The sequence below is a fragment of the Tetrao urogallus genome (genome assembly GCF_951394365.1).
Source record: "Tetrao urogallus genome assembly, chromosome: 6".
Lineage (NCBI taxonomy): Eukaryota > Metazoa > Chordata > Aves > Galliformes > Phasianidae > Tetrao > Tetrao urogallus.
Window position 1 is genome coordinate 23,288,308 of NC_136819.1, and position 12,021 is coordinate 23,300,328.

The window sequence follows — 12,021 nt, forward strand, 5'->3', positions numbered from 1 at the left end:
TGGGCACTACATCAAAACCAACCCCCATCATCTGATCTACCCCAGCTGCCTCCTGCATAGTCTCATTACAACATTGAAACCCCAAGCTCGTCACTCTCTGCACTGCCTAGCCCAGAGTTCAGTGCTTTGGAGAGGGGAGGCTGGCTTCTCGTTAGCAAAGGCTGGGACACGGCGTTATGTCGGCACATCAGTGCCCTGGGAGCATGCAGTCACTCATGCACATCCCAGATTTCTGAGAGCAGGGGAGGAAGTTTCTTGTCCTGCAGCCGAAGGGCAAACACCTGTTCAGAGTGAACACTACTTAGTGTCCGAAGACTGACCAGCTTCATTAACATCCGTGGAAACATCAGGTGATCCTGCAGGGTCAGAAATTGACAGCTGTTAGTAAATCCATGCTAAAACTTTGGCTTTTGAAAACTAACAAACCCCACCAAAGCACAGTGGATGATGCATTACACACAATCCCAATTTTCCCTAGAACAGCATTATCCTGGAGGCAGCAGTGTGGAAGAACACAAATACAACATTACAACCCAAAACTCCAGACTTTCTGTGCTAGCTAACAAAAGAGCACAGTACAGAACTGCAGGCTGTGACAGCTCACAAATCCTCCATTTACAGCTGCTATCACATAGCCACAGAAGAGAACAGCATGACAGTACAGGCAACAAGAGATCTGATTGACACTGTCAGAACTGGGCCTGCATGAACACAAATTCAGTTTGTACCATCGCGGGGATGTCCGGTGAGACACTTACATTTGGTCTATTGATGCAAATGTATGAATGAAGGGCTTCCACATAGGTGTGCTGTAGTCTCTCCACCAGGGACTGGTCCTGCACATTCGGTCGATCTACCAAAAGCAGGTTAGAAATAAGCATGTTGCTACAGGCAGCATTACTAGACTTGACCCTGGTCTAGCCTCAGTAAGATCTCTCCCCAAAACTCATCTAGCATTCACCCAGCACAGCTGGAACAGTCATTTGTGAATGCAGCAGCTATGCCAGTTTTCTCCAACTGCTCTTTTTCAATCACGTCTAATGCGTACAGGGAATCAGATCCAATTCCTACGGGGTAGAAGGTTATAGAGACCAAAAAGCACTATATAGATACCTTTTTTGTCTCACATTTGTGACTAACGGAAGATGAAAAGCTGCAGTTATTCAGGACGGAATGGGAAAGTTTCTCCAGCAGCTAAGCCAGTCCAAAAACAAGAACAAATAAAGAATTTTGATCTTTCAGGTCACAAGACACAGAAAAAAGATGCAAGGAGCAGAGACAGCTTCTTTTCAGAGCCCTTTCCTGGCCCAGAACAATGTTGTTCTCTCAGAGTACCTGTACTTGTCCACTAGATGTCACTCACGCCATGCTACCCATCGCAATTCAGAGATACCAAACATGTTAAGGGGACAGTAAAATAGCAGTTTTTAAATGAGGTAGATCAATACTGGCTGATTTTGCTACACACATCTTCAGAGAAGAATCCGTTTTACTGTTGAGGTAGCACTGGAAGATTCAGAATATAACAAATACTCCAAGCAGAAGTAGTAATGTGCTCATTCATCATAAGACCTTGCACCTTCTATTACTTCTCTGCTTTCCATCATCTTCCTTAACTGCTTCCTTTACCCTGCAACTCAGTACTGCAGCTTTTCAGATCTCCCTGCCTTTTTACCTGCAGAGAAAATGTTGATGGCGATTAAAAGTGCATATTCAGCATCATTGAGTTGCAGCTCATTCATTCCCTTTGAGAACTCAAAGATGGGGTTAATGAACTCAAACTGCAGACCTGCAGCAAACAGAAGAGAAGAGTGTAAGGGTCAGCAGTGGCAATTGCTTCCTCTCTCTTTCTCTCTCCATCTCACAGAATTAGCTGTCAGAAACACACTCAGCATGCCAGGGAGCAGGGAAGACAGGCAGGCAGACACACAATCAGTTTTCAGACAAATCTATCCCAAAGACAAAATCCCACAAGTTTAAAATCTATGCTTTTTATTCCACGCTACCATCTCTTTCAAACCTGGCAGCCCTATTGCTTTCAAACAAAGTTTTAATTCCATGCTGCTGATTCATCTGAAGTCTTGAGATGAAAAAGCAGTTCCAAGAGTTCCGCACTACTCGATTTCCTTTACCTTAAAAATCTGGGAGAGCTGGGAAGATCCTGGTCTAGACTTACAATCACCTTCTTTGATAACGGCCTGGCAGAAGTACAATCACATTTATTCTGTCATAACATACAGATGACTGTCATATTGTGTCCCCTTGTGCTATGTGATGTAAAAGCATGCTGAAAACTAAGCCTTTCCCCCCAGAATACCATCCAAATCTCATGTCCTGTAGTATGTAAGAGCAAGATGGAGGGAATCTCCCTGGCTGCCTTCTTTTTGTCTTTCTAATAACCCAAAGAAAAAGCTGCCATGAAGAGCATCAAGGAGGAGAAACGTCTACTAAAAGCTGAAAAAAAAATAAAGTTCAGTTTCCTAAGTTTGGAACCTTTGTCATAAGAAACTGAGCGTTAAAGTTTGAAAGTGCAGTTGAGTGGCGTGATGTGGCAGTAAGCTCCTAGAAAGCCATCAGCAGCCTGGAGGGCCTAGACACCCTAAACTTGTCCATGGAAGGTACAAAGAATCACAGCAGCTGACCTTCTGAGTCTTGTGGACCACTAAAGCTCCTTCTTACCAGAATGTATCGATTTTGAATCCCTTCTACCATATCTATTTCATCCCTAAGCAACATGACTCTCACCACTCTTTTTCACTGATACCAGATTGTTTCCTCCCTTGCTCCCAGTCTCTTTGTACAGCTCTTGCTTATTCCCTGTTTTTTTTTTTTTGCAATGATCCTTCTGTTAAAAGCTGCTCTTGTTCTAAACCCTTCATTTAACTTCAAGTCACACACACTATTTCCAGCAGCCACATGAAAAATGAAAAGATGAAAGAACACAAGACAGGGAAGGAAGAAACACCTGTCTAATGCAGCACCTGCTTTGGCGAAGTCATCCCGATTATAGCTCAGGTCCTTCAGAAAAGTGATGCTCTCAATCTCTGGATTGTAGCGCCGAGATGTCTCCAACAACATCACCTGAAACCAGAGATCACAGTCAGATACACTTGAATACAGGAAAGAACATCACAGTATTAATAATCAGTTGAGAGAAAAAAGAAGAAAAAAAAACAAAAGATAAACCCCAAGTGTAATTCTCTCAGAATACTTCAAAATTCCAATGTAAATTCTGCTGCATCCTTTGCAGCGTCTCCTCCTGGGAACGGATTATAATGCTTTCCAGTGCCAAGGCTCTTTCCTCATTCTTCTCCATGGCCTTTTGCCAGGATAGCCTCTCACTACAGAGTAGAGGTCTTTTTTTCAGCCTGCCATCCCAAAAAAAGGGATGTAAAACCATTTCTGCAGGTGGGTAATCCAGACTCTTTTGTCTCTGTTACTATATACTATTGTGGAGACAATCTCTCACCTCTATGGTAGATGTCTTCAACAAAGCAATCTGATCTTCCCTCGTGAGCTCCCGGAAGCCAGGTAGTTGCTTGGCAAAGTCCACAATCTCTTGCACAGAGATAATTGCAAGTTCTGTAAAGTGAGCAAAACGCTGCTGCCTTGCTTCACGGTTATTAGGGTCAGGAACTTGGGGCCATGGCTGTGGAAATGAAAAGAGACAGCATATATATATATATATGTATGTATGTATGTATGTATGTATGTATATATACATACATAAAATGAAAGATGAAAAAAGAATAGAAGGATGAGAAGACGAAGTGAACAAAGAGAATAAGTGAGACACACTGGAACTAATAAGTTTTTCTATAGAGAACTATGCCTCAAGCATTTCCATTCTACCCAAAACTTCACCCCAACCCTGACTCCTCGTAATTCCACTTCTTCCTTATTATTCTTACTATTATAAATTTCCACTGGTATTTACCGTCACTTTGATCCTGTCAGTGAACGAGCGCTGGTTGCACTGCTGTTGAGCAGCCACAAGCTTTTCAATCATGTTTAACTGTTCAGGTGTCAGCTGGTGGGAAGGACTTGGTGGCTGTGGAGGGTTTGGACGCACCACGACTGTCCGCGCCTGATCGTCCTCCTGCTTCTTCAGCTTTTTCAGCCGAATCTGCTCTTCAGACAGAACATCTACAATAGGAACAGCCAGAGATCAATCGCAGAGGAACAATGAAACCACACTAAACACAGGGCAGCACGTTGCGGATGGAGAAGCAGAGGTTCCAGCTGCCAGCATCTGGCTTATGTACACTCATGTACAGGATACAGGCAGTGATACTTATTTGTGTCTCGCTCTCTTCTCCACTTGTTCCACTGCCTTTCTTTTAATTGTACTTCGTGCAAACATTCACAAAGGACAGTGAACACATGAAGCTCCCATCATGCTGTCCTGCGTATGTCAGAAATGGCTTTTGCCTCTGAGCAATTTCCCAAAATATCATATAACATAGTCCAAGAGGTGCTCTCTACACATCACGATGAGTCCATTATATTTTATATAATCCTGTTGTTTTGTCTTTTTTCTGATACTGCTAAGTTAACAGTTTGTGTCATTTAATCTTCTCCTTAAGAGGCCAGATTCAGTACTAGATGGAGTTAGACCATGAAAGCACAACCCTCTGCACAGCCCATCTGCAGCAGAAATGTACAGCAAGTGGAATAAAGAAAGGACAGCTTTGTATAAATCCCACTGAGGAGGAATGTAAGCCCTTCTGAGTAGGGCTGGAAGTCTTCAGTCATGAAGTTAAAGAGTGATATTATTTAGATTCAACACTGCAGAAAATAAAACAAGTCAGGGGTATCCTTCTGGAATGTCTTATCAAACCATTTTCTCATTAGTTAAATTTATTTGGATGCCTTTAACTAAGTTAATTGGAAAAAAAAAAAAAAAAAGAAAAAAGATTTTCAATGTAGATTTCTGCTGTTTCTTTAAGTCAAAGCTGCAAAAACTACCTGCAGGCCATATCTAAATCACTCTGTGAGCTACTGATAAATGAACAAAATGCAGAAAGCAGACTGGAAATAAAACTGTATTTGTTCAAAAAGAAGTATAAAAATAAAAAATAAAGCCTGACCTTGCTGAAAAACGCTTTGGTCATTTTTTATGCAGAGATAACAACGAAAAATGGGTGCTACGCAAGAAGGCAGGCCCCAAAACTGAACAAGTATAAACTTCTCAAAACAAATTCTGATAAAACATGTAGGCGAGAACTAGGCAATTGCTGTGACAGTGTGTTCTGAGGTGGACAATACACGGGATCAGAGGGAAAACCCAAGAGCATATATTCAAGCTGAGATGAACCCTTATCCCAGACTTCCAAAATAAGGGAGGGTATGCGTGCATGCACACACATACACAAAATGAGAATTCTTACAGCAAAGACATTCAGTACAATTACCACATCAAACATGACCTGCAAGATCGGAGAACGCTACTCACAGTATGAATTTAAGAATGGCAGAGACTGATTCAGGCAATTATAGTCCCTCGCAGAAGAATTTATATCTGAGTAACACGTTACCAAGTATCAGAAAACCTTGCAAACTGCCTATGTGCATGCTTCCTTTACCACACCAAATTCCAAGTAACCTGAGCCACTCAGTTTTCCATGGAGGAGCTATCAAAGCTCATGGCACATGCTGGTTTAAGAAAAATAAACTAGCCATGAGTAATTCCCTTCAGTCTGGGAATTAGAAGAATGTTTCAAACAATTTGCAGAGGGAATGACATTCCAAGTAAACAGCTGGGAAACAAAAATCTCATTTTTTGTCACGATTAACAAGGCAAATTTATAGCATGGATTACAGTGCTGACAAGACAAGTGGTTGATAAAATGACCCAATTATTCCTTCTGGCATAGTTTTCCTGAGCTGAAGTGTATCCTCTGTCTTCACCAAAAAACAATGAGCAAACACTGAAACATAATCAGGCTCTCTAGTAGTATCTACCTACAACAGAAGAGTTAACAGGGCAGGCAGGCAGCCTTACAGAATCATTTTTCAAGTGCATCTCTTTTTGTAGCTCTCAGAAGCAGGGGGAAACAGCGCAGAGACAGCCTACATAAAGCTGATCCAAACCAGCGTGGAAGATTAAATACGTTAAGCATTCTGTGTTTCAGCTTGCAAAAAGTGAAAAGCACATTTTTTTGCTGCAGCTCATTGGGGCTTACTGTTTTTGAGGAGTATATTTTAGAGATGTTTCTGAAATACTTTATGTTCTTCACAGTTCTGTTTGCTGAAGGTCAGAAAAGGAGACTTCACACAAAATTAATTCTAAGTGAGCATCTACTCAGTCAGCCTTGGTCAGGAGAGGGGTGAAACCTGGGAACCTTGTCAGGGGAGTGCTGTTTCTGATACACAAGCAGGAGTGCTGCTGAATATTCAGAAACAGCAGTCTTATGGTCCAGTGAGAAAAATAACTAAGTTCTGTAAAGGCAGCGACAAGATTGAGTCTGCACAAACACAGCTGCAGTACTGTGGCGCTGCCCTTGACCTCTGTCACGAGGTGAATACAGGAAGTGCTTTTTGGCATTTTAAGAGCATGGCGACAAACCTCATAATGCAGACCAAAAGACAGCATACTGAAGAACGTGTAAACTTCAGCTGCGAGTCTTTCCTCTGATGTCACACTCCGCTCCGTGATTTCTCACAAAACAGCGTTTTCAAAAGAATACAGCAGGGATCTCAGCACATCAGCGTTGTTTCACCAGCAGCTCCACCTCCCCACGTAATCCCCGCTGAGCTCCCAGCACCTTCTCACACGCAATCCAGCCTGTAGCGTGCGTGGCTCACGTGTGTTCCCCAGCGTTCACGCTGTCCTCTCCCTTACATCCTCCCCCACTGGCCACCCGCCCACCCACGCTCCCTCATCCCAGCGCCCCCCAGCACCACTTCCTGTACTCACACTGCTCCCGCATGCCTGCCTCCTGGCACTTGCGCAGCCGGCACTCCTGGCACTTGCGCCGCATATACATGTCCATCTCACACTTGCCGCCGTTCTTGCAGACGTACTGGGCGCCCTTGATGACACTGCGGCGGAAGAAGCCCTTGCAGCCTTCACAGCTCAGCACGTTGTAGTGGAAGCCCGAGGCCTTGTCCCCACACACACTGCAGACTTCATTTCCCAGCATCTTGGGGGCCGGGCCCTTCTTCCGCTTCAGCGGGGGGTTTTCTATGAGAAGAACAGTAGCAAAAAAACAAACGGTCACATACACACAAGAGGGAAGCATGGCATTTGCAACTGATGGCCCCATTCCTTACAACAACCAATACGTTCGCTCAAACCCACCATCTCCTATATACGCGGATGAAAAGTCACCCTTTTCACTCCTTTGGGGCAAGCATATCTTCTGCAACAAACCACGTATTGACATAATCCAAACAGTTCCATGCCAAATATGTAAGCAGATATAGCTTTACATTTGACCCTACTATGGAGCAGATCAAAGTGATAAAAACGTGCTCAAGCCCGATGTTCTTCCGTACATTCCATCAGCAGAAATGACTTAGCACCTAACAAATAGCTGCTGAAAACTGACCTGAAATTCAAGATTGCACAGAAAATAAGTCTTTTCAAAATTGAACATATGGGAAAGCCTTCAAGATAGAAGACAGCAACTCCATGCAGTCAGGGTCAAGCAGCTGACACACACTATGTGAGCTCTAGGAACTTCTGTAACCCCAAAACCATCATTTATTTTTCAAGATGACTGCTCCTCACTCCTTAAACTAAAATATTCTCACTCTTCCATTTGCTGAATCTTGTTACTCCGTTAAAAAAAAGTCTTCACTATTGCCTTGCATTTTAAATGGTCTTGTGCAGCAGTTCCCAGTTTTTCCTACCTCATTCTCATGGATCTTCTGTCACAAAATGCATGTTCTGAAAACATCTTTGGACTGCTCCAGTCAATACTAAAGCATTCTACTCAAATGCTCACTGATGTTCTTTGTGCATTCCCTCCTTATTAGCCATCCCCATTTTCTTTCCACTAATTCTAGCCATGTCGTCATCTCGCATGTTCTTCTATGCAGCTCAGTGCATGTATTTTTTTGTCTGTTTGATGTAATAGATCCTTCTATGGCAGCTTTCATAAACAATGCAGGCAGAACGGCCTTGATAAGGCTCAGAAATTATTATTAGTGTTCTTCACTTCATATTGGTTTTCAGACTTAAGCATCTTGGTGTTGATTTTCAATTCCATTGACTTTGCAAAGGTCTGCAGGTCATTCACTTTGGCATGCACATCTCATTGCAGACATTGCAGATCAGGAAAATGTCAGCAGAAAGGTTAAGCCTCTGATATTCTCCTCTCTTGATTTACTGTACTTCTCTTCACACCATCTCTTACAAAGAATAAATTACGCAATGCCTGTATTTATTTCAAGTTACTCAGTCTTCTTTTACACATATATTAACTGGCATAAAAACTTTGATGAAGTTTTGAATCACGTTCAGATTTCTGAGTGACAGCAAAGTAAACCAATAACTGCACATGATGGATCCATCCGGCACATATCTTTTGACTGTCATTAATGAGTTACCTAAAGATCTGACAACCATCCTTATGACTGTTTCACTGAGTCAAATAGGCTTCAGTTTTCATCTAAGGAAACTATTTTCCATTTTGAACATTAGGCATTTTAGTTATACTACTTATCATTGTCATTTTGCAAAATCAAAGCTTGAGATGCATCAAGCTTGACCATCATCTTGATACCTTTGCCTCTCATTATGGTCCTCCTTGTTCAATAGATTCACTCTTTAACCATTTTCTCTACATTTCATGACTTTCCTGCATCTTTTGTAAAGCATTCATTAATTTCATCTTCAACTACCAGTAACGGATTCTAGTCTTCAACTCTGGTGTCTCAGATGTAGCAGTACTCACTCTAGAACTTCTCCAAGTATCAGTATCATTTACAGCTTAAAGAATGGAATCCCTTTAGCTTGTAAGCATTTAATAAGAATTTTTCCATACCTGCATGCTTAGGGGGGTTCTCCGAGCCAGAGAAGACTGAAAGGCCTTCCTCCTCCATCTCAAATACACTTGCCACCCTCTTCCCATGGTCCTGTGTGCTGAGTTGAGTGGGACCCATGGAGGCCACACAGGAAGGGCTTGCTATAATCTCATCTCTGCAGCATTGTTACTGCAGAGTAAGGAGCAGCAGGCAACTTTCTTCAAGGTCTTTAGTTTTTCCCTGCTACTGAAAATCAGAAAGGAAGTACCTGTGGAGAAAAACAGAGACAAAAGAGGCAAGATTTCAGCTACTGAGACTGTTAACTCCCCAAATCTTACAGAACAGCAAGCAAGCAGCAAGATTGTTTCCTTATTAAGAGACAATTAACTTTGTTTTTTATCAATATTTATTCCCTTGAAATAATATTTTAACAAACTGTGGTTAAAATACAGTAACAGCACACTTGGACACAAAACTGTTTACTGTCACATCAAACCAGGACAAACCTCCATTACCGCTAGCACCAGCAGGGGACTTCAGCCCTAATCTTTCCAAGCATGTGAGAGGGAAATTCCTAACTCCACAACCAGAGGCCTTTGCTGAAGCTTCCAGGAACCAATTACTCATTACTGCCAGCTGTGCTGGATTTTATTGCATGAACTCCAGAGCACACAGAAAACTGTAAAAGCCAATTTTGATACACTGATATAGCAACGACTAATTTCCCTATCACTAGCAACAGCTGAAGGCTGTGCCAAGGATCAATGATGCATCAAAGATGAGGATTACTAATCCTCCCCTGACCTATAAAAATAAACAGAAAACCAGAATCATATCTAAGGGAAACCCTGGCCATTATGCCACTCTCAGGAAACATTCACCACCAACCTTCTGGGGACACCCTTTTCCAGGACTTGGAAATGATACTAAAAACCATCCTTTTATAAAGCACTAACTCCACACTACATTGTGTGAACCTGGAAAGCGAATCCCACCACTTTTTCCAAAAAGCTCTACTACCCAAACAGAAAAAAAAGTCTTACCAGTGAGATTGCAAAGACTTAGTGAAACTGATGTAAACTGCTAGCATAAACACACCTTTATCTGCTCCAACATGCATACAGATCACTTGATCTTAATTCTGCGATTTACCAATGCAAGCTAAAAGGATTAAGTGATTTAAAAAGCAACTGCCTTAAAGGCCAGGACCAGTTTAACTTGGCCCATGGAGTTCAGGACTGGAAGTGTGCCACTCTCTAGAAGAGAGGAGGTGACAGAAGGCTGTGCAGCAGCACAAACATAAAACGTCAGGTAAACAGGGACATGCTTTACACAGTGCACTGCTGACTGGGAGAGGCAGAGGACTACTGCCCCAGGCCTCTTCTTCCCTCCTCTATATTTGGACCAGACCATGTAAATTCTCTTAGAGTGCCAAAGGCAAAAGACAAAAGCAGTTGTGCCACAAAACCACCCCCTCCCAGAACTCTGACAGCAACAGTCATCACGTACAAATCCAGTCATACTGTCAAGATTGCTAGGCTCTTGCCATGCCTCTTTATGCTGTGGCAAACAACAGAAGCAAGTGTTAAAAACCATATATTAAAAAACCACATATTAATTTATGTGACCTTTGTAAACACAGACTCAGACTGCATAAGGAAATCAAAACTCCCTTTCTTTGATGTACACAGCCACACAATCACTGCAAAAATAGACTAGGATAAGTGCAACTGCAGCAAATGTAGAACACAATGCCACAAAAGAACAAGAAATCCCAGAGTAAAAGTCCACAACATAACAGGTCTGATTTGCAAATAATCTAAAGAGATACACAGTTCCCAAAAGAACAAAGTGGATATCACAATTAACTTTAAAAAAATTATCCACAGTAAATCCTGCAGCAACAGAAAACCTTATGGAGAGGCACAGAGCACCACCTGGAGATGGGAACTTCAGTAAGAGAAACCCAGAGCTGCCTTATATTCCTACATGTATGCTTCTCATGGATGCACAGTTTCAGATCTCTAGGGACATGTTTGGACACAAAGCAGAAAGCTGAGATGCCTGAGTACATCTCCACATTCCTTTAAGTCACGCAAAAGATTCACTCAAGCATTAATTACTGTGAAGAATGAAACACTGCTGGTAGTACTTGCAGCACTTCTTGAAGAAAAGGTCCGATCCTCCAGCTGATCCTCCAGCTGATGGACGGAGTGACGGTGCTCATGCCCTGCTGCCTGCAGGCAGTGACACAGCCCTGCTGCATCCCAGCCACAAGCTGCAATGTATTCCGGGAAGTAAGGGAGGAGGAGGGCTCCTCCTGATGGGATTACAAAATCATTTCATCCACATAATCACGACTGACATTGCAAGAGTGAAACTTCTTGTCAGCAGGACATCTGGAGCCCAAAGGGGAGGGATTTTTTTTTCTTAAAAAAGAGACTGCTGACTTCCTGGCAATGTCAGACTAGCCTGCAGGCACCCAGCACACAGCAGGGGTATGGCATATCAGTCACTACCTTCATGCTGTGAAACCAGCCCATGTGTTCCTACCTCATGCACCATCCTCTGGCACTTCCCCAATAGAATGGGCCAGACAGAAGCAGGAAAGACGAGAGGCCAAGGCTGCTCCTAAGACACAGTATTTTTAGTTTTGTAGATGCAGTAACAGTTCCAGGCTGTGGAAAATAGACCTAATTACAAACAGCAGCACTCCGGTGGAGCAAGGTAATGAAACTAAACTAGCCTTTTCCCCACAGGCAGATACAAGAGGCTGTGTGATTAGGCAGGAAGCTAAGTTTCACAGAAATATATGACTCATATAACTCCATAACTCCAAATGTTCTTGAGTTCTGTATTAATATTCATGTTATCAGAGGTTCATATCTCCCGATTTGTACCACCACTTCAACTTGAAATAAAAAAGGGTGATGCAAGCCTGAACTACAAAAACGAATGCAGACTTCTTGACATCATCTTCCGCACTGCCTCCACCTTCTGTCTCGACTCTGTCAGTTTTAGAAACCAGCACTGGCCAAGTGACAAGAG

At 42.7% G+C, this 12,021-nt stretch overlaps 1 protein-coding gene across 1 annotated transcript; it reads right to left on the minus strand.

The window, feature by feature from the left end:
* Positions 1-209: 209 nt before the first annotated feature.
* On the minus strand, positions 210-9,111 carry NR1H3 (nuclear receptor subfamily 1 group H member 3; the record flags this gene model as incomplete). The annotated part of the gene is made up of 8 exons (XM_079537289.1): positions 210-356; positions 759-853; positions 1,676-1,789; positions 2,982-3,081; positions 3,470-3,649; positions 3,938-4,146; positions 6,920-7,186; positions 8,994-9,111. 8 exons carry the CDS (start codon positions 9,109-9,111, stop codon positions 210-212), a joined length of 1,230 nt encoding a protein of 409 aa, XP_079393415.1.
* Between the last annotated feature and the right edge of the window lie 2,910 nt (positions 9,112-12,021).